Genomic DNA, 22,192 nt, shown 5'->3' on the forward strand with positions numbered 1-22,192 from the left:
AAAAAATTCCATTGTTACCACAGGTTGCAGAGGGAAAGGTTGAAGTGAAAACTCATAATGATTGCTGTAAAGCGTGTGATCATCATCACTAGTAAAAACTCTCGCTTGTGGACCATGGACCAGCTCCTTTCACATGAGTTGTTTTTGGGTGTGACAAGATCACATTTGCAGTGAGGACATGAACAAAGTTCGGCCATTAAAACTGATAATAAATCATCACCTTGAAATAAAAGGAAATAAAAATCTAGATTGCACCTCATTACTGTTCATAATGGAGCTTAATATGGATGGCATCTGATAAACAAGATACACAATGACATAAATAAATAAATACTTTCTTTATTTGTAAATAATCAACATATATTAATGATACGTTTATGCCTGTGTGATGCTTCCCCTGCTTTCAAAATACACAATTTGAGTTCAAATGTATTGTGTGTGGGCTTTAAAACAGTGATACATCAATTGCTGTGTGTTTAAACAAGTTTGTAATATAATGTGATCAATCTCATTTGAATATTTTTGGTTTACTATTTCTCTCACACCTTGTCCCGTACTTCCCCTGCACAGGTGGGACCAGCACGTAATGTGTCTGTCAATTAATGATAAGGTGAAAAGGTCTGGAGGGGCAGGCTGTATTTCCCTGCAGTGTATTGGACAAGCACACCATAGGGCAGCTGAGTTGAGGAGCACACACAATGAGTAAGCTATTTTGCTGTGCTTTTTGGTCTTGCATTTGCTAAAACAAGCCTGAATTAGGACTAATTCTCGGTGCAGCATGTTTGCACAGGACTGAGTACTGTGTTTTTTTTCCTGTGTGCAGGGGAGAACAACAATATTCAACTCAAGAATGGAAACCTGGCCAATGGGAACGGCGTGTGCAACCAGGCGTTTGAAATAGAGGTACTGTATATGTGTGGCTGTTGTTAATGGTTTTGGAAGGGAGAATAATAAAGAATAAAATAAAATAAAATAACCAGGATTCTCCCAGGAGGACTACATTGAGGATACTGGCAGCAAGAAAAAGCAAGCCGAACCATCTAGAAAGAGACTGGGCTCATATTTAAGGTGTGTTTGATGGACTGTACATGGTTGTTTTTTTGTGTTTAGGATGCAGGATATGCAATGCACATTGGTTGCCAATCTATGTTTAGTTGGCACTTGAATGCATACTGTATGAATCAATAATCTGCAATTCAACTAAGTGTTATATATGAATGCACAATGGTGGATTTCTGTGTTCTTCAGTCAAATTTCCAGGCCGATTATTGCCACCGAGGATTACCTGAAAGCTCACTCCCAAACCTTTAAGTACACAGTCTTGGGCATACTTGGAGGAGGTACAATCAAGTATTTCAAAGTAAAATGTCGCATTTGAAAGTCATTCTGTGAATTTAAATGTGTGTTTTCTCATTCTATAGGATATGTGGCGTACTTTGTTACAGCCTGTGTTTTGGATTTCCAGAGGGCCACAGCCCTGGTGGTCCTCACATGTTTGGCAGTTTTGTCTAAATCCTATGACCTAGTGAAGAAGTACAAAGGGGATAGTATCAGTCGTTGTTTCAGACCTGCATTGAAATGCTTCAAATCCAATTTAAAGTGGATTAAATGGTGAGTGGATACGTATATTGAAGGCTGTGTTAGATTAGAAGGATTTTGACTAGAGGTTGTGTGTCTTTCAGGGTCTTCATCGTCATTGTGGTGCTGCTTCTTGTGCTGTGGCTGGTCCTAGACACAAGCCAACGCCCTGAGCAGCTTATCTCTTTTGGAGGCGTATGCATGTTCATCCTGCTCGTGTTCGCCTGCTCGGCACACAGGACAGCGGTGAGTTCTGGTACGGACGGGATAGTTATCTACTGTAAGTTATCTACGCACTTATCTCTCATGTGTTCCTTCCTGAGACTTTGGATAGCGTTTGGTCTCGTGTCATCTTATGGGTTTTTTTCCAGAGTTGCTTCCTTGCAAAAACACAACGTTTTATAGCGGCTTCCTGACAGATAGTGTTACACCCCAGAGGTCAAAGTGTGTTGTTGTTGTTGACGTGTATTGACTTCCAGGTGACATGGAGACCAGTGTTTTGGGGTCTTGGCTTGCAGTTCTGTATTGGACTTTTTGTCATCAGGACACATCCTGGACTCATTGCTTTCCAATGGCTTGGGCGACAAGTACAGGTGCTTTAGTCTTTATAATATCTAATTGTAATTTCGTTTGGCACTTTGATTTAGCAATTTTGATATTGTGCAATATTTTGACAACAGAATTGTGACACAGTTTAATGAGCTGCACCCTCAAGCCATTCATTTCCTCTTATGAAGACATTATGGGCAATTTTTCTTCCTGATTCCTGGTGGAAAAAACAAGGTCCTTAAAGGCATGCTTTAATGTGCAAACAAACATATTTTCATTTTCCATATGCATAATGAATGGCCAATTGTCACAATATTGTCCCCATTTTGAGAAATTATAGCTCAGTCTTTCACAACCTTATATTTAGTGCATGCCATAATCGTCTATCATCAATTAAATAATACAACAGTCTGCATACTTCACGGAAACTTTACATGTCTGCAATCATATTCTTCACATGCTTATCTTTAAGGCTCTGCTTGATACTGCTTGTGCTTGGGTCATGCAAGGGTAGAATCTAATGATAATCTTTAAGTTCACTCTATTTATCTTCTAAGTTGCTATCCCTGGCTCACCATTGTTGAGTCTACTGTAAATATAGGGGGTTGTGATTATTTCACTTTTGTTCATTATGTAAGGAAAAAACAAAACATTACTATTAGTAATACTGATAATACTACTATAGTATAATACTATAGTGTAGTATTAATAAAGTATGGTGTAATATATAGTGTAATATAGTATACTACTACTAATACTAATAATCACACAAAATGGAGCATGTGAAAAAGGAATAATAATAATAATAATAATAATAATAATAATAAATAAAAGCAACCCAAATAAATACTCAATAATTTGAGCATGTAAGAAATTCCCAAAATAACATTATTTATATTCACAACATTAAAACAAAGAATTACTAAATTGCACTTATGAGGAAAAACATAATAACATAATAATAGTAAAAACAAAAAACAGAAAAATATGTGACAATTTGAGAGTGCAATGATAATAATAAGAAATGGCTGCCGACCAATTCAAGGTGAATCCCACCTATCACCTGAAGGCAGCTGAAAACATTTTTATTTAAAATTAGCTTTATTTTATTTTATTATTTAAAAAAAACAGACACTCCTGTATTTACAGGTTAAATTCTAATTATTTATTTTATTTTTGTATATTTACAGGTTGGATTGTTATTGTACTATAACTCTGTACTCACATTAAATTCGAGCTGATTAATATCTCCACCAAATGCAAAATATGAGTGCAAATAGATTATGTAACCTATATTTGTCTCATATGTTTCAGATCTTCCTGGACTACACCAAAGAAGGTTCCTCATTTGTTTTCGGAGATTTGATCGCAGGAATCTTTGCCTTTCAAGTCAGTCGGCATACAGACGATAGAATGTAGTTTACACAGTCAAAACGTACATATAATATAAGATATTAACTGCCCTCTCCCTCAGGCTCTGCCTATCGTTGTGTTCTTCAGCAGCGTGATGTCAGTGCTTTACTTTCTGGGCATAATGCAGTGGCTCATTCTAAAGGTACATGCTGCATTAATACAAGTTTGCATGTCACTGGATGCCTGAGTTTAACCTTGTGTTTTTTTCGATGTAGATCTCATGGGTTATGCAGGTAACGATGGGGACCTCTCCTACAGAGACCTTGAGCATTGCAGGCAATATATTTGTCGGCCAGGTAAAGTAAGCTCCTCAAGTGACCTCTGACCTCACAAATGTCCCCACAGACACGCTCCAAAATCTTGTCGCATTGTTTTTACAATCATCCATTCAATTTTTGTTCTTCAGACAGAGGCCCCGCTGCTGATTCGGCCCTACTTAAAGGACATGACCAAGTCTGAGATCCATGCTGTCATGACGGGAGGATTTGCCACCATTGCCGGAAGCGTCATGGGCGCATTCATATCATTTGGGGTAAAGTGAAACAGTTACACTCATACATTAACGAGCTTCGTCACCTACACACAAAACTAATATGTTGATTGGCTTGGCTTTTATCATTTTTTTAATGTATGCTAGGTTAATTGGTGACTCCAAATTGTCCATAGGTATGAATGTGAGTGTGAATGGTTGTTTGTCTATATGTGCCCTGTGATTGGCTGGCAACCAGTCAAGGGTTCTAACTACATTTATAGGTCAGAAAAGTGGAAAATGCAATATAGGTTAATATGAAAGAACTGCTTTCGTAGTACTGTATGAAAAATTGCATGGAGATATATTGTTATTATGAAAAAACATCACAAATTCACCTGTGAATCTAGGATCTCCTTCTATGTTGCAGATTGATGCGTCCTCCTTGATATCAGCTTCTGTTATGGCTGCTCCATGTGCGTTGGCCATGTCCAAGCTGTCTTACCCAGAGACAGAAGAGAGCTCCTTCAAGTCAGAGAAGAATATCAAAGTAGCTTGTGGGTGTGTATATATTATTTACAGTAGATAGTAATTTAAATTAAAGTCTTCATGGTTCACATTATACCCATCAACACTCCATAGAGATGAGCAGAACATCCTGGAGGCAGCCAGCAGTGGAGCATCTGCATCCATAGGCCTGGTTGCCAACATTGCAGCAAACCTCATCGCCTTTCTCGCTATCCTTGCCTTCATTAATCAAGCTCTGAGCTGGCTCGGAGGGATGGTGGGGTATCCTGATGTCACATTTCAGGTATTGGGTCCACCGAAATGTCCTGATGTGTCACATGCATACACCATTCCGTGTCTTCTTACTTTGTAGTTATTTTGCTCATACATCTTCATGCCCGTGGCATTCATGATGGGAGTCCCGTACGAGGAGAGCTTTACCATTGCAGAGTTGATTGGCATCAAGCTTTTCCTCAACGAGTTTGTGGCCTACGAGAAGTTATCTGCATTGAAGAGCAACAGACTCAACGGGCTGGATGCAGTTGTTGGCGGGCAAAGACAATGGGTTTCAGTAAGTGTAAAACTAAAGTAAAACTACTCACTGTTTGTAATAGACAGTACAGAACAGTAAGGTGTTTGCAAAGTGTTACTGTCATCTTGTGGTAATTGTAAGAATAGATATAAATATATCACTAAATAAAACCAAACTAAAGTCAAACTACTCACCATTTGGCCGAGCCTGAAATTCGTCATATTCAGTTTCATATTTAGCCATTAAATTTGTGTATACAGCATCCATATCAAACTTGCGCGGGCCGCACTAACATTAAACTTTCATATCAAGGCGGGGGCCTAAATTAGCATCCTGCGGGCCACATTTTGTTGAGTGTCAGTAGGTTTCATTTGTGGTTCTGTTGTTATTATCACACTTTGTCTTTTATTTCACTGGTAGTAGATTGATACTACCTTCTGTAGTAGCATCCAAACAATTGCTGATGCTGATTCATAATCTTACTGTTCCAGGTGCGGTCAGAAATAATCACCACTTTTGCTCTGTGTGGCTTTGCCAACTTTAGCTCCCTCGGCATCATGATTGGTGGCCTCTGTAAGTAACACCCCGCTACGCCTTGTACGATATTGTATTTTTTTTCCCTCTAATGATGTTTGACGCAGACCATTTTCTCTTACCAAAGCCTCTATATGCCCATCTAGAAGAGGTGATGTCTCAGGTCTGGTGTTGCGATCCATGATCACGGGCACGTGTGTGTCGCTTGTCAATGCTTGCATCGCAGGTACTTGTGCTTGTTTTGCTGGATCTTGATCTTCATGTGGCGCTTAATTTTTTTTTGTTTTCTCCTCAGGAATTCTTTTTGTCCCTCCTCTCGACTGTGTGAACTTGTTCAGGGAATCTGTTTTTAATGGAACAGATGCTAATATACAAACCTGCTGCAACGACCTCTTTGCCAGGTAGGTCTGTTAAATTGATTTAAATGAGAGGCTGCACGGTGTTCGAGTGGTTAGCGCGCAGGTTAGGAGACTCCACCCTCGGCCATGTCTGTGTGGAGTTTGCATGTTTCTCTGGGTACTCCGGTTTCCTCCCACATTCCAAAAACATGCTAGGTTAATTGGCGACTCCAAATTGTCCATAGGTATGAATGTGAGTGTGAATGGTTGTTTGTATATATGTGCCCTGTGATTGGCTGGCCACCAGTCCATGATGTACCCCGCCTCTCGGCCAAAGACAGCTGGGATAGGCTCCAGCATGCCCACGACCCTCGTGAGGATAAGCAGTAAATGAACGAATTATCTAATTGTTTACCTACACTGGGTAACAGCTATTGTAGCCGTATATAGCTGTAAATACACTGATGGCTGATGGGGATACTTTTTGTTTTGACTCGTCATGTGACTTCTCTTCCAGCGCTGTCAACAACGGGACCATCTCATTTGAAGGCTCATGGAGCACAGTCGCAAACGCCACTGTGTTTTTGTCCAAGTGCTGCCAGTGCTGCGGCCTTTCTCAAGATGTGCTTTGTATGTAGAGGAAGCAAACATCTATATCCTTCTCACCAGTTCAGTTACACTGGTTTCCACTTCCGATACTTATGACATACAGTATGTAGAAATGTAGATTATGCACACATAAAACACACATTTTAACTTAAGTTTACCTTCTGGCATTTTATATAAGACACAATCACTAAACTAAGGCAATTTATCGTTTTAAGCATATTAAATAGGATAGTGTCTTATATTACATTTTCAACTTTAGACTACAAATAACAAAAGAAATATACTTTTAAAGATTTTCCTATCTTTTATAGTGTATTACAAACAGTAGTATGTCTTAATATAAATGTGCATCTTTCATGTATTATATTGTAAATTTGGATTTTTTTTTAAAAGACCTCAGGAAACATTTGATGAATGTAAATATGAATGTAAAATCCTGAATGTTTAGTCATTTCACATTGTTCAAAGAATCAATTATGAAGTGTATAGTTGTACTTTGTGGAAAAAATAAACAAAAAAGACCAAATGAATCCTACTCATAAAACAAAAGGTTTTACATTTTTATTAAAAATATAATGACTTTGACATGGTGTAACATAGTAAACATTAAATAGGCACATTTACACTTCTTTATCTCTCACCCACTTGCTCCAGCGCACATTTTTTCCCACACTAAATACAATATTAAGCCCTTTTTTGTGTTTAATGTACAGCTACACCATCCAAGCATTTGAAACAACAGTGTTTTTTCATTTTTATTCGATTTTTTTCATGCAAGTGAATATTGTTTGAAACAATGTGAGTGGCTCATTTGACGATTCCTGTTAGTTATTAACCAAGAATCTATTCCACACATTTCCGACGCTTTGATGTATGCTATGTGCGGAATTTAAAAACCAAACTCTTCCTGCCTTTGGAAAACACGTGGTAACTGCTACAAGAGATAAGAAATGCTCAAGTATGTGTGGTGTTGCTATAAATATGTGTCGTATTGTGCTGACTGCTATGGGTAACGTACATGAGGGGCTTTGCATAGCCAAATCCGTGTGAAAAATCCTGAGTCTGCTGTTTTTAATGCTACTTTGCCCAGTGTGTTCATGGGTCAGGTCCAGATAACAGCGTTGGAACAAACTCAGCAGCTTTTTAGCTGCCAACATACTCCATATAAACGAGCTGCATCATAGCATAGTTGATCTATAAGCACCTTACTTTGGCTTGGGGGGGGGGGACTGTAATAGGTGGTTAAAACAAGCAAAACTGCAGTGGTGTAGAACTGTACTGTTTAATTTTTCGCACCTAATATGAGAACAACAACAATAATCATATTGTTAACTTAATACCCTCTGTGATATTCGAAGCGTATCTGTAAAAAGGCATATTTTTGTGTAGTTGTGTACCAAGTGTATACTTGCAGTGTACCTTTTTAAAGCTAAAGATGCCCTTTACATCACAGATGAACGTGCAGTGGGTAACAGGGCCATTTCATGATGTGCAAATGAAAACAAAACACAAAAAAAATTACTCTTGTTTTTTTTTTTAAAGCAAGTCTTTAAGATTACAGCCATTGTTGATCTTCTGCTGTGACAAAGCTGGCTCAGAGAGTTCACTTATAAAGCTGATAAGACTCTGACGCACGTGTTTGTGATGATTCAGTAATGTAGAGTCAATTCTCATGAGACCCAGTGTGGAAGAGTTAAAAAAAACACTGGTAAAAATTTTCCCTTTGAAATATTTTATATTCTAGTCAACGATCTAGCAAGGAGACAGATGGCTTGATAGTTATTCACAGTCATTGTACGTTGTGAGAAATTTTGTTGTTGTTTTTAATTATGGCCTGTAACTAAAGAGAAACCGCTAATAATTTCCTACCTCATTTCAAGAACATCAGTGGTTTCAGCAACTTTCACTTTGCCGTTTGAATCACTCTCCTCCGTCTTTCTCGTCACCTTTGGGCTCGAGTTAGCCTTTCGGACCATCTGAGGGCTGTGTCCTTTACGCTGCAATTGCGGGCTGCCGGAGCCTGGAGTCAACTTGCGGTTAAGCAAAGGACTCCTGGAGCTCTTTGTCTTGGCAGGCTGCTGCAGATCTAAAGTCTTGAGTGGGCGCAGGCCGAGAAGTCCACAATAGTAGTTGCACTGGTGGACAGTCAGGAAGTTCTCAAATACATCCGGGGAGCTGCTGTCTGTCAAGCCTTGGTATCTGAAACACAAAGGGGTTACTTATAATGCAGAAGCAAAAACAATAAATCTTAAATATCAGTTGATAGCAATCATAATACAAACCCTTTAGTCTTGGTTACAACTCGAACATTTGTAATCTTTGTTTCAACACCTGCAAAAATCACAGCATCATTAGAAGAGAAGCTATGTGTGGAGTTTGCATTTTCCCCCATGCATGGGTTTTCTCCAGGTACTCCGGTTTCCTCCCACATTCCAGACACATGTATGTTAGGTTCATAGGTGCCTCTAAAAAATTGTCCATAGGTATGAATGTGAGTGTGAATGGTTGTTTGTCTATATGTGCCCTGTGATTGGCTGGCGACCAGTCCAGGGTATACCCCGACTCTTGCCTGAGGACAGCTGGGATAGGCTCCAGCATGCCTGTGACTGACATGAGGATAAGCGATATAGCAAATGGATGGATGGATGGATATCAGGAGGAAAAACTACCCAATGTTATCTTTTTTCATGGTTACATTTTGACAATTGAGAGTTGCCAACTCACCTAAGATGCATGTTCTTGGACTGTGAGAGCGAACCCACACAAGTAGGAGATGGCATGCAAACGCCACACAAGATTAAAATATTCAATACATCATGGTCATTTTCAACCATGCATTTGTCGTTCATTGTAGTTTAATTTCAGCTTATATGTGTGACTGCTGAGCTGCACGTTGTCAAGTGGTTAGCGTGCAGACCTCACAGCTAGGAGACCTAGGAGGAGCTAGGAGGAGTTTGCATGTTCTCCCTGTACATGCGTGGGTTTTCTCCGGGTACTCCGGTTTCCTCCCACATTCCAAGAACATGCTAGGTTAATTGGCGACTCCAAATTGTCCATAGGTATGAATGTGAGTGTGAATGGTTGTTTGTCTATATGTGCCCTGTGATTGGCTGGTGAACCAGTGTGTACCCCGCCCTTCGCCCCGACCCTCGTGAGGTTAAGCGGTAGAAAATGAATGAATGAATGTGTGACTGCCTGGTCGTACCTTCCATGCGAGTGACCAGTAAGTTGCCATGTGTCCACTGATGAATCCAGTGCTGAAAGGTACAACATTTCTGTTCCATCTCAGAGACACTCTGTGCAATTAGTTTGCCTTTAGGATCAGTCAGGCAGTACTTGAGGAAGACCCCATTGAGGTCAGCCTCCGCTGTGGCATATGGCACAGAGTTGGCGGGGCGGTACATTAGGTACTGAGGAATGACTCTGTAGGTACAGCAGACAAATCATACCATTAATGATAGCAACTTTTCTATTAGAAGTTGTGTGACTTACTCTAGGGAAAAGCCAAAGTTTTCAATCACTCTTGCTTCAGCTGCAAAGATTTTACAATATTCTCGGATCGTGTTCTGGATTTTGCATTCCTAGCAGAAACAAAAAGTCAAATTTGTGTCATTTAAATGATTTTTATAAGCAGCAATTGAATCAAAATATGCATCTTTTCTTCCTCACTTGTTTTGTAAGCTCCATATTTCTGTCTGTAAGGTTACTCTCCTGCTTGGTCCCGTAGGCGATGGGGTTCTGAACCTTTATGATACAAGTGCTTCCTGACTCAAAGACAGGATTAAGGCCATAGATGACCTTCACTCTGCTGGTTTTATGGCCACAACCCTCGCCAATGTTCGCCATCTCGGTCATGATGCGGCCAAAGTACTTATCACCCCAGCAACCTGAGTTGGCAAGACCTTTGCTGAACATCAGCGGCGTCATCTCTATCTCCTCTCCAACTAAAGGAAATAATATAATCATTATTATTATCATAATAACATTTACAGGTGGAATAAATAAATAAAACATAAATAAATAGTTACCTTCAAAATCCTCTCTGAGAAGTATATCAGACAGAACTGAAAAAAAAGCAATCATAAAATCAGAATTTATTAGGTGAGCTAGAAGGTCCAAACTTCACACTTCTTACTGTCTACGCTGAGGAGGAAGTCGGTGGTGTCGGTGCCATACTCGTTGTTTATCGTGCAGCCGTACACACCGCAGTCGTGGCTTGAGGCCAGCACAACAGCCAATGCTACCTGGCTTTCATCCCCTGCACTTGAAACCAAATACAAAACAGCAACGAGGAACGCAGACAGAGTCAGTGATCAAAGTACTTCACAAGGTGTCGCTGCAACACTGTGACATGTGACCCCAGACTGCTGATTCGGCAAAGCACACACATGTGCACACACACATACGCATATATATATATAGACTGTGAAGATGGGAAAAATATTGTGTCACATTACAGTTCCTGTGTCTAGCCAGTTTCCGTGTTGGTTCACAGTCACATGAGACAAGAATATGAGAATGACAGAAGGCCACCGGGTGCTCTCTAAATAAATAAATCCTTCTAATCCTTGTAGCATCATTTGTTTTATAACAGTACCAGTTTATTACCTGCGAATATCCCCTGATCGTGGCACACAAATGCCATTCTGCCAACAACTTGGCTGCAGTGATGTGTGGCGTCCATTTACCTTCGTTTGACCTCCAGAATTTCCTCTTCATCCTTGAACCATTTAATGGTGGAGTCGGACAGGATGTTAAAAAACTGGCACCAAAGCTTCAGGTGTCCAGAGGCATCTGGGAAAGGTTCCCCTCTGATCTTACGGATGACCTGTGGAGCTGTTGGCACATGACCAAGCAGGTGCGGAGCAAGCATTAGTATGTATGTAGATATACATGGAGGCAAAAACCAGCTCTAATGTTTCCATTCATTCATTTTCTACTGCTTATCCTCACGAGGGTCGTGGGCGTGCTGGAGCCTATCCCAGCTATCAATCACAGGGCACATATCGACAAACAACCATTTACATTCACATTCATACCTATGGACAATTTGGAGTCACCAATTAAACTAGCATGTTTTTGGAATGTGGGAGGAAACCGGAAAAAACCCACGCATGCACAGGGAGAACATGCAAACTCCACACAGAGATGTCCGAGAGTGGAATCAAACTCGGGTCTCCTAGCTGTGTGGCCTGTATGCTAACCACTCAACACTCTGCAGCCTAATAATATTCATATACAGCAGTAGACCAAGACAGTGATGGGAAATTACAGCTTATCCACTTTAATTAAACCCTCTCAATCACAGTGCCCTTTTAAAAGAACACTGTTCTGTGTGAAAAGCACTGACACAGAACGGGGAGAGACAACCTCCAATATTCTCGTTTGGGAGGTAGTATCAGAGCTAGAACAGATGCGAAAGGGCCAACTGTGTGAAAGGGTATTTGAAACACCCAACACACACCTCTCTGACCGTGTTGTGGTGAAACCAATTGGTTTTGACTTTGACATGAATCTCATTATTCTGTGTCTCTCTGTAAAAGTGCTCAAAATTATGGCAAGGTTCCATTTTACTGGTTTCTGTGTGAAAGGCTAAGGTGAATAAATGTCAGATTGCACATGATATTATCTTGTTCTCACAGGCTACATCTGAACTTTACCTTTCAGAGGGTCGTACTTCTTTTCAGCAACTTTCTCCTCCTTTATTGTCTTCGCCGGCTCCTCTTTGGCTGGCTCCTCCACAACTTTGGGTACCTCCAGTGTGGCCTTCCTGCGACTCAGTGGAGAGCGCCTCTCCATCGGTGGGGTATTTTGTCCAACAGGAGCTTGGAGCAATGCTGCTCTGCGTGCCTGGCTCGGGGACATATAAGGGGTGTCCTTCTTGTTTTGAGCTTCCAGTGACCCAGAAACTCCATCGGTATCCTCTTTAGCCTTGGGCATGAAGATCTTACGGCGGGCTCCCGAGGCCAACTCCTCAGGCGTGGCGGAGCGTATGAGTGACAGACTGTCCCTTCGTTTCAACCTCGGGCTGCTCTCGCAGGACAGTGATGAGGTTGGTGTTGATGACGTTGGCGTCGATGCACCACTTAGATCCTCGTCCGTCCTGTCATTCTGGTGGTCGTCCACTGTGATGACAGGGACTGCCATTCCAGCATCGATGTCCAGCTCCTGAGCAGCCTTGGTCATAAATTTGCGAATACTACCGGGGCTCAGTGATGGGTGAGTTGGGGGTTTGTGTGCGAGTCTTTCAGTGGAGGTCCTGCTTCTGAGGAGGTCCTCAACAGTCACAGAATTTTCTATCTTTGCCTCTTTTAAGGGTTTTGCTTTGAGTATTTCAGGGTAAATGTTGTCTTCTGTAGTTTTATGCACAGACAGTACTTTGTCATTCACCCGTTGTACCACACTTGGGATTGTGAAAGTGCTCTCAGTGAAGCTCCCCTTGACTTCTTGAGGTTTTTCAGACTTGGCTGTCATGTTACTACCAGCACCATGTAGCGTAACAGTGGGTGTAACTCTTGTGAGCACTGAGGTTTCAGTTTCTGTCCACGCACTCTGAGTGGGCTTCCTTAGTTCACTCTCATTCTCGTGACAAGTGACAGAAATTGGCGGCACCACAAACAATGGCGCAGTAGGCTTTCCACAGGGCGGTAGGGAATCCGAAACACAGGTGTTTACCAATTTATGATCCTCCTTATCATCACTGCATGAAACATTTATTTGGGGAATGGATGTGTAGTCCACCTGAGGGAGCTGCTCACTTGCTTTCATGCTTGCCTGCCCTTGCTCAGATATTTTTGTCTTGTTATCCAATTGCTCCAGTTCTTTCGTTTTATCTGTGGGTGAAAGGTTATCATCACCATGCAGAGCTTTCTGCTTTGGCAACACACCGGATGAATCAACAACATCGTGGACTATTGCCTCCGGTTTTGTGTGTTTTTCTAAAATACGTGGCTCTGATTCTATCCTCTTGAGCGCTAATATAGTCAGCGGAAGAGTGGACTGCTTGACATCAGGCTCTATTATTTCAACCTTTGGGATAGCAAAGTGCTCATTTGGGCTTAAATCTGACACAGGTTCTTTGAAATCTGTTGTGTTTTCAATACACAAAGATGCAAGTGGAACTTTTTCTGGGGGACTTTGTCGTTTCTCATGACTGTCTTGATGCAGCATATTTTGCTCCACAACACTAAGTTCATCTTGCTTGTTTTGTGCAACCGTAAAGATCTTCGAGTCTTCCTCCATGTTGTTTGCATCAGTTGGCTGTTTCGTTCCTGTAGCCTCAACCTTTACTTCAATCATTTCTCCTAAAATCTCTTGTTTTTTCAAACTGTTAAATGATTGATCTTCTACATCTTTGAGTATAGCATCATTTATTTCATCCTTCATTTCACCTTCCGTCTCGCTCTTTCTAAAACCTGACTCTGAACTCTGTCGTACTCTGTGTTTTAACTCCTCTTCTGCCAAAGGTGGTGTGTATTCAGGCCGCATTTTTAGGTCAGCCACCTTTGAGGCGTCAGAGGGTGAAAACCCTACATTAATTTCCTGTGTCGTTGTAGCATGCTCTCTCTGTGAATGGCTTGCCTCCATATTAGAATGAGGGGCAACGGTCTGCTGATTGGGTGTTTTATTTTCCATTGTCTCGATTGTCTCTTTCTGCAAATGCAGCGTTAATTCAGTTTCATTTAGTCTGTTTATATCTGAACCAGGCAGGTCATTTGATTTGACTTGAGTTTTCTCTTCCACGTCTAACTGCTTAATAGGGTCCTTCATCTCTTTGTCAGGTTCACCTTCTTTGTCCATCTTATCAACATTTGTCTCTCTCCCTTGCAAAGACTCAGCGGGCATCACACAGGTAAGGCTGCTACTCTCCATAGCTGAGATAACACTGGGAGAGGCAGCCTGGCTGGCTTCTAAAATGCTGGACAGTGGAGGGAAACTTGCATCATGAATGGTTTGGCTCTGTGGCGACACAGACTTATGTTGGCCTTCTCTTTCGCTGGGGTGATGAGGTTGTGGTGAAGCTGGATCTTGTTGGCGTGAGAGAACCGAATCCACCCTTGAGACCACTTTAGTGTCTTGCTCTGCAGTCTATTTGAAACCAAACAAATAAAGCATTTTAGTGTATGTTTTTTTCTGAGCAGCAGCAGAACATGGGGTCAGAACGTCTGCCTTACATTCAGGTGGTGCTGGGTTTGAATCTCAGTTGGGACCTCTTTGTGTGGAGTTTTCATATTCTCCCTGGGCTTGTGTGGGCCTACTCCAGATACTCTGCTTTCCTCCTACAGTCCAAAAACATCATACAGGTAATGCAATTGTATTATAATAACCATGTTACTTAGTAGAAAGTATTGTAGTAGTTACTTAGTCGTATTAGTATGATGGTATGTAAACTGGTCGAAGCCTAAATGCCTAAATGCTGCAGTGCAGTCAGTGTGCCCTCAGTCAGTGTCATGCTTTGTAATGTTGACCTATCAGTGACATTTGCCACTGAAACTAATAGACAGAGACATGTACAGTACTATTGTGAAGCAACAGATAAAAACACTTATTTGCATTGCAATTTTGCACCTCAGACCTAAAATGAAGAGCACTAAACTAATAGTTAATCAATGATTAGTTGGCAGATAAAATGTATTAAAAACATTGCAAAAAAAACAGATCGATATATTCTTGCGTTTCATGAGCGTCCCTATCTTGTGTCACGTGAAAGGTGGCTCTGTTTACACAGGCATGGGACTAAGGTAATGTTATGGTATTTTAATAAATTAAATCTGAATTCAGTTAATTTATGGCAGCATGAATAAATTAGATTCATCAACTTTGTCTAGACCTTTGTGGATGCAGTGGAAGATAGATGCCACAGTCAAGCTGAAAAAAGCATGGAGGTTTATGAGAAAGAATAACTGTTGCCAGATTTGCTTGTGTCAGCTATAAAGTTATTTTAAATCACGACCAGGGGAATTCCTGCACGTTTTGGGCAGGTGTGTGTTGCTTACACAAAGAATGTGTCCCAGGAAAAAGTATGTTTTATCATATTAAAAAAAGTTACATTAACTAGAATGCACATACTGTGGAAATATTTCCAAATACATAAAATGTAAATGTGCACAAAAAGTATACTTTGTTGGTATAACTTGAGTGGGGACTTCTACTATCTACTGTATGTTACAGTTGGGGTTTTCTGTGCTGTTCAATACAATTTACACTGAATGCTACAGAAGCTGCATGTAGCCTTGTGACGTGTTTGGCAAGTAGTTACTACTGAAAAAAAAGAAGTTAGTGTTTCCGAATGAAGGGAACTGGTGTCATGTTCAGTCTAAAAATGAAGCTCGGCTGTGTGTAAACAGAGTGTGATTGTGTCATAATCGTGTGAGAAAACAAAGACAAAGGAGTAGACTTCCTCAAGCTGCTCACCGGCAATGCTCATTATAGCATCACACACAATAAATATATAGCTTTAGTTTATGATGCTAACAATACTGTAATATACTGCAATTTTAATCTGTTCACTTCAGTTCCTCATTTTAATCAAAGTTAATTCATTAGTTATCACTAAATGCCGTTTACAGGTAGTCAATCTGTATATTAGCTATCATGAAACATATTGAAATGCATTGAAAATCACAGCCAAATGAGTTGTGTGTTAGCTGATAGTATATAGTAATAAATCAGTACTCATCGTCTATGCCAGGGATAGGCAAACTGCGGCCCGGGGGGCACATGCAGCTCACCAAGCATTTGAATCCGGCCCGCCAGTTGTACAAACTTTTAACATACAAACTGGCAACATGACTTGCCAGGATGCCTTATTTAGTAAAAAAATTACATAATTTGATGTGGTCTGATGTTTAAAGTGCTTCTGAAAAAAGGGACATGAGACAGCTGATCGTATAACACTTTTACAGATAAAATTAGACAAATAATTCAAGGAAAATTATAAGCATTATAATGCGGCCCGCTTTTTCTCATGTTTTAACTGTGTATTAACGAATGAATGTTGTATTTTGGTGTGTCTTCTACTCTATTTATATGCTTTTATTCAACTCCATTCTTCTGTAAAGTGTCTTTGAGTATTTTGAAAAGCGCTATACAAAAAAAAATATTATTATTATTATTATTATTATTAAATAGTGTGTGTGTGTTAAATATATGTTCTGGCCCCCCGAACAATTTTGTACACTCAATGCGGCCCACGAGTCAAAATATTTGCCCACCCCTGGTCTATGCAAACCAATGATCCTGGCTATCCATTGACAAGAGGAGCATTGCCTTCCTCTTGTCTACACAAGGGTGTATTTTTAGGCTTTGGAGATGGTAAAGGGAGGGCAGGCAGTGAGGAATTTGCAAAATGTGACAAGACCCTCCTTCTCATGCTGAGACCTGCCACAAAAGTCACTCGACTAGCCCTCAGACAGAGCCTACAAAGCCTCTACGTAACGTGAGAGCTGTCGTTGGCATTCAGGTTGGAGCTTGTCCTCTGACGCACTGCTGTCTCACTCACCACAGTTAACATCTACGAGATCTAGCTTAGAGTGCGCTGTGACGATGCACAACATCCCCCACCCCCACATATTAGTGCTCTACTTGTATGGTTCCTCATTTCTCACACATGGTGATGCCGGTTCATTAAAAAGAGCTTTGCATTGGCTGGAGATACTAATTACATCACTTTGGAGTTATTGCTGCCACACCTCAACCAATCTACCTGCGCTTCCCACCACTTTTTTATGAGCTGCGACCCGAAATCCAAACCATGTCATAGTGGACATAGTTTAGGATTCAGCCCTGACGTGGCTTGACTGTGCTCACTATCTTGTCACGCAAATGTAATCTAAATATAAGTCTCAAGTCAAGTGGCAGGCAGCTGCTTTTCAGGATTGCTGTACATACCTCAGTGAGAACATGAAGGTCGGTCGATGGTGTGTCTTCACCTAGACCTCTGATCTCTTCCGCTGTTGATACCGGTTCATCAGCCACTTTTGTACTCCATTTTGTTGGCTCTTTTGTGCTCTTTTGTAATTGTACAACATCATTTTCACGTGCAGTGAGGTTCTTCGACTGTTGGTCTCCAGCCACACATTCTGAAGGTTGCTTTGGATCAGATTCCATTGGTACAACTTGGTCCATAGGAGGTTTATCTACCTCTGGCTGATGCTTTGTGTGCAGCCGATGTAATGGTGGTGTTTGTGACTGCAGAGTTTTAGGCTGGATTGAGCTCGGTGGTTGGTGATGTTCTTTCTCTTTGTTTTCAATGTGTTCATAAGAGTCCCTTTTGCTCTTCCCAAAGAAGAAGTCTTTGACCGAGTGTAACATGGACGAGAATGACGTTTGAATGTTATGGTGGTCGTGATCCTTGTGAGCTTTTCTGTGATGTTTGACCTCTGAGAGGTGTTTTGGTTGCTCTGCTGTATGCGAGCCCTCCTGCAGCCTTTCCTCCTTCTCTTTCTCCCTTTCTATAATAGAATGGTTTCCTTTCGTCTCATTTGTGGTTTCATGCTCTTCTCTTTCTTTCTGTAATGTGTCAAGTTCTCCTTCTTTGTCTTTCCTAGCATTTGTGATACATAAGTCCAACTCGTGTAGTTCCTCTACTTGGGGGGTATTCTGGCTGTCTTCAGATGCCTGCGATTGAAGAGTCTCTGACAGAAATTGTGCCAAACTGATTCCTCCGTCATAGCAGTTTTCACCTCCGTTCCCCATCACGTGGCCTCTGCTGTTGCTGCTGTTTGTGGTGGTGTTAATGCCAGCATCGACACCATTGGTGAGCTTTGGTTTCTTTTTGGCCAGGAGTTCCTCGAGGGCCGGTATGTCCTTCTCTAAACTATTGTCCAAAGGTGCAGCAGTGGCTGTTCCTTTGACGTCAGAAGAGCTAACTCCATTGGCCTCTGTGGGAGCCTCCAGCTGCTCCACAGCTTTAGGCCCCTTAGCAGCTTGGACCGGCTCCGGTGGCGGGATCAAGCGCTTCCTCGGAGGGGCCTCTGGATTAACTAGCGGCTTCTCTCTTTGAATATTTTCCTGGTCCTCCTTCTTGGGGTGCTCTTCCAAGTCTTTTCTCTTCTTTTCCGCTTTCTGCTTCAGCTTGGCAAAGAACCTCTGGTGAATTTTGAACTCGCTCATGGTGCCGACCTCCAAAACCCCAGAACAGGACACAATTCCTTTGCTATTGCTAGCCGAGACTTGATAGATAGCCGCATCATCCAGTGTACAGCTGAAAAAAGAAATTAATAGCAAATTGAATCTAAATTGGAATTTCCAATGATCCAAAGAAATATATTTATTGTTTCATGTTTGTGTGGCACATACTTGTAAATATGGAGGGTGTGAGTTTTCCCATTTTTGCGGATCTCATACTTCGGAAGTCCACAGTAACGGTCCATTTCCATATCATCCTTATACCATTTTAGTTCTGGGGGAGGATAACCTATAAAAAATGGAATAGTGGTTCATTCATTCATTCATTTTCTACCGCTTTTCCTCACAAGGTTTGTGGGGGTGCTGGAGCCTATCCCAGCTGTCTTTGGGCGAGAGGCGGGGTACACCCTGGACTGGTGGCCAGCCAATCACAGGGCACATATAGACAAACAACCATTCACACTCACATTCATACCTATGGACAATTTGGAGTCACCAATTAACCTAGCATGTTTTTGGAATGTGGGAGGAAACCGGAGTACCCGGAGAAAACCCACGCATGCACGGGGAGAACATGCAAACTCCACACAGAGATGGCCGAGGGTGGAATCGAACCCTGGTCTCCTAGCTGTGAGGTCTGCGCGCTAACCACTCGAATAGTGGTTATTATGATGAATTGGTGTAAGTGTGAATGGTTGTTTGTCTATATGTGCCCTGGGATTGGCTGGCGACCAGTCCAGGGTGTACACTGCCTCTCGTCCGAAGACAGCTGGGATAGGCTCCAGCACCCCCACGACCCTCGTGAGGATAAACGGTAGAGAATGAATGAATGAATTAATTAATGATGAATTGGTGTGACATGGATAGACTCCAGCATGTTGTAACCCTATGAGGACAAGCGGTATAGAAAATGAATGGATGGATAAAATGAATAGCTGTTACAGAAACTGTGTTTTATGAATGACATCACATTTTATCACTTGTGTTTGCACATTCATAGTCAGTTCCTTTTTTTTGCGGCTAGTCACAACCTTTTTCATCCATTACGGTTTATGTCAGCTTTAACAGACTGAGAAATGTAACATGTCACACAATCACACAATCAATAAGGTCCGGGGTGTGCAAGCAGTGTAGAAAATGGATCAGGCGTACCTGATACAACACAGGTGAATTTCGCGTTACAGTTTTCAGACACTGCCTTTGACTTCAATGTAGTCTCAAAGGACGGTTGTATATCCTCAGTGAGCTGAGCCATGACAGTGCACAATGTGCTCCTGGAAGAAAACATGATTGTATGTACTGTATTAGTGGTTTTCAAACAGACACGTATCAGTGTTTCCCATCCATGAATTTATTTGTGGCGGCCCACCACAATTTGGAGCACCACAAATAGATATGGTACCGCATGTTTGCCCTTGCTCATAAACACACTATAATGGGACTGTTTGTGGAACTTGTCATTACAACTCAGTACAGTAGATTGCATTGTAACTCTGCTTCTTAACATAACTCATACGCACATAACACAACTGACTTGCAACACATCTGCTCATCAATACAGTGACATATTCGATGTACAATGATGTGTAAATTATCTTTAAAATCAGCGCCCACTTTCATGGAGTCCCTGAAATATCATAAATGTTTTTTTTTTAACCGCTGTGTTATAGCGTGCACACAACTACATGTATCTCTTCACAAAATGAAACCAACACCCGTAAGTCAGTTACTCCATTTGAAAACCGTATTTTAGAATTGTATCTGTCCACACACTAAAACCCTGCTGGACAGACGTTTTCATCATGGCCAATTATGCAAATGAGGCAATGACATAATCGACCCACCCCCGTAACCTACTGCCACAGATAGATTGCAGTCATGTGGGAAACACTGCATACATTTACACTCTTGTATTATTTCATCCTCCCAATGATGCATTCAAATTTCTTTAAAGGAAATATTGTTAATAGACATTTTTGGTAGTGTAGAGAGGTTGACACTGAGACTTTTGGGATGCCGAGGAAAACAGGATGCCAATGCAACACTGAAACTGATGTTGTTCACTTAAAATGGAATGCAAGACCGGACAAAAAGTGGACACTTATTTACATTAACTGTTAAGACTTGTGTAGGTTTCACTCTAGGGGATAAACCAGATTGTGTGGTTAAAATGTTAGTTGGGAGGAATGTTTCAAAAATATGGATTACCTCGTTGGCCTGTAGTGAGAATACCTTGAATAGCTATTTAGAGAGGAGGCAAATGAAGGGTTGTCAATGAATAACTGGAATCTGTATAGTGAAGTAGCGTAATGGTGGCTCGCCTCTTCAACATTCATTTCTGGTATTCATTTGGTTTTTTAAAATTATTATTATTAATTAAAGCCAAATGAATGGTCTTTTAAAGGTTTTGGTTTTGTTTTGTCTTTACCAACATAAATACTATGAATTGTAAAAACAAAAAAAATGCATAGCATATGAAGAATGTTTACCTGTTCTCAGGCCTAACATTTGAGAGGTAATTATTGCGGGTTTCGAGACGGCCGTTTGAAGAGCTGCTATCCTCTTCACTGAAGCTGCTTGTTCTCCCATTGGCAGAAAAAGAGCGAGTCATTGGCCTCCTGGAAGTCATTGTTCACTGTAGTAATTCACCAAAAATGTACGATCCACTATTTGCGCCCACAAAATAAAACAAGGTCACGTCCACAGCTTGTCAAAATTCACTGCCTTGGATCAGAGTTGAAGTTTGTTACTCAAATAAAAGCCCCTATGGAAGAAGAAAAGGGAAATAATTATATATATATAGAGATATTTTTTCAGTCAGTATATCAATAGTATATCAAAATTCAGGCACACATTACAGAGTCCATGCTCGGCTTCTCTGACCAAGCTAAGTACTTGCATTGAAGGAAGTTATAAATAGTTGTCGCTATCAAGTTGTAATCAAATACAAGCTCAAAATGCAGCATTTATGGAAGATGTACACATTCATTTAACTTCTCAGGGTCCATATAAACACGCTAAATGGTTGCAACTTACCATTGAGATGTTGTCAGTGTTTCTTTGGAGCTCGTGTCTGTAAAGAAAGTCTCTGGAACTGCCTATCATAGAGGCACATGTGTTGCCAGCAGGGCCCTATTTTTAGCGGGCCCACAAATAGGTGCAAGAGCACATCAGATTTTCCAAAACTGCAGTCCTACTTAACAAAGAGGTGTAAAAAATTAAAATTACTGTCTGAATCAAACACTTTTATTAACGTCAAAATTCAATATTGATCTATATGAGTTGGAATAAGTGTCTCATCTGGTAAAACGCAGTGCAAGATCATGCAAACCTCCAAAACATGTTTTGTGGGAAACACACATGGATGGATGGATGCAGCTGATGGCACCATGTGCTTTGCTAAGGAGCTGCTAAATGAACAGCACTCCCACCCCATCAAAACATACAAACTTCATGAGTTTCACATCAATAAGACAAAGTAGTGCAAGGAAAGTAGTGCAAAGATTGTGAATATGTTGCGTGGTTGTCATTTTG

At 41.1% G+C, this 22,192-nt stretch overlaps 2 protein-coding genes across 4 annotated transcripts; one reads left to right on the plus strand and one right to left on the minus strand.

The window, feature by feature from the left end:
• Positions 1–570: 570 nt before the first annotated feature.
• slc28a1 (solute carrier family 28 member 1) lies at positions 571–7,735 on the plus strand. 2 transcript variants are annotated; one of them, XM_058075761.1, is made up of 18 exons: positions 571–702; positions 824–903; positions 992–1,068; positions 1,249–1,340; positions 1,422–1,611; positions 1,683–1,824; positions 2,058–2,171; positions 3,442–3,516; positions 3,602–3,682; positions 3,756–3,836; positions 3,947–4,072; positions 4,440–4,570; positions 4,652–4,820; positions 4,890–5,087; positions 5,540–5,621; positions 5,710–5,808; positions 5,878–5,983; positions 6,438–7,735. In XM_058075761.1, exons 1-18 carry the CDS (start codon positions 699–701, stop codon positions 6,556–6,558), a joined length of 1,968 nt encoding a protein of 655 aa, XP_057931744.1. In that variant the 5' UTR covers positions 571–698; the 3' UTR covers positions 6,559–7,735. The 2 variants fall into 2 exon arrangements, 1 of the variants encoding a protein (XP_057931744.1); XR_009130164.1 differs by lacking the exon at positions 6,438–7,735 and having other exon boundaries at positions 5,729–5,808; positions 5,878–5,941.
• Positions 7,113–21,724, minus strand: alpk3a (alpha-kinase 3a). 2 transcript variants are annotated; one of them, XM_058075758.1, is made up of 16 exons: positions 21,695–21,724; positions 21,148–21,422; positions 20,867–20,899; positions 19,811–19,932; positions 18,830–18,947; positions 17,420–18,734; positions 14,704–14,808; positions 12,190–14,617; positions 11,218–11,365; positions 10,665–10,792; positions 10,558–10,593; positions 10,199–10,473; positions 10,022–10,110; positions 9,735–9,952; positions 8,812–8,860; positions 7,113–8,728 (listed from the first exon to the last, which is right to left on the minus strand). In XM_058075758.1, the coding sequence occupies exons 2-16, from the start codon at positions 21,285–21,287 to the stop codon at positions 8,395–8,397; spliced, it is 5,538 nt and encodes a 1,845-aa protein (XP_057931741.1). In that variant the 5' UTR covers positions 21,288–21,422; positions 21,695–21,724; the 3' UTR covers positions 7,113–8,394. The 2 variants fall into 2 exon arrangements, with proteins under 2 accessions (XP_057931741.1, XP_057931742.1); XM_058075759.1 differs by lacking the exon at positions 20,867–20,899.
• Positions 21,725–22,192: the final 468 nt, after the last annotated feature.

The sequence above is a fragment of the Doryrhamphus excisus genome, chromosome 6 (genome assembly GCF_030265055.1).
Source record: "Doryrhamphus excisus isolate RoL2022-K1 chromosome 6, RoL_Dexc_1.0, whole genome shotgun sequence".
NCBI classification, from domain to species: Eukaryota; Metazoa; Chordata; class Actinopteri; order Syngnathiformes; family Syngnathidae; genus Doryrhamphus; species Doryrhamphus excisus.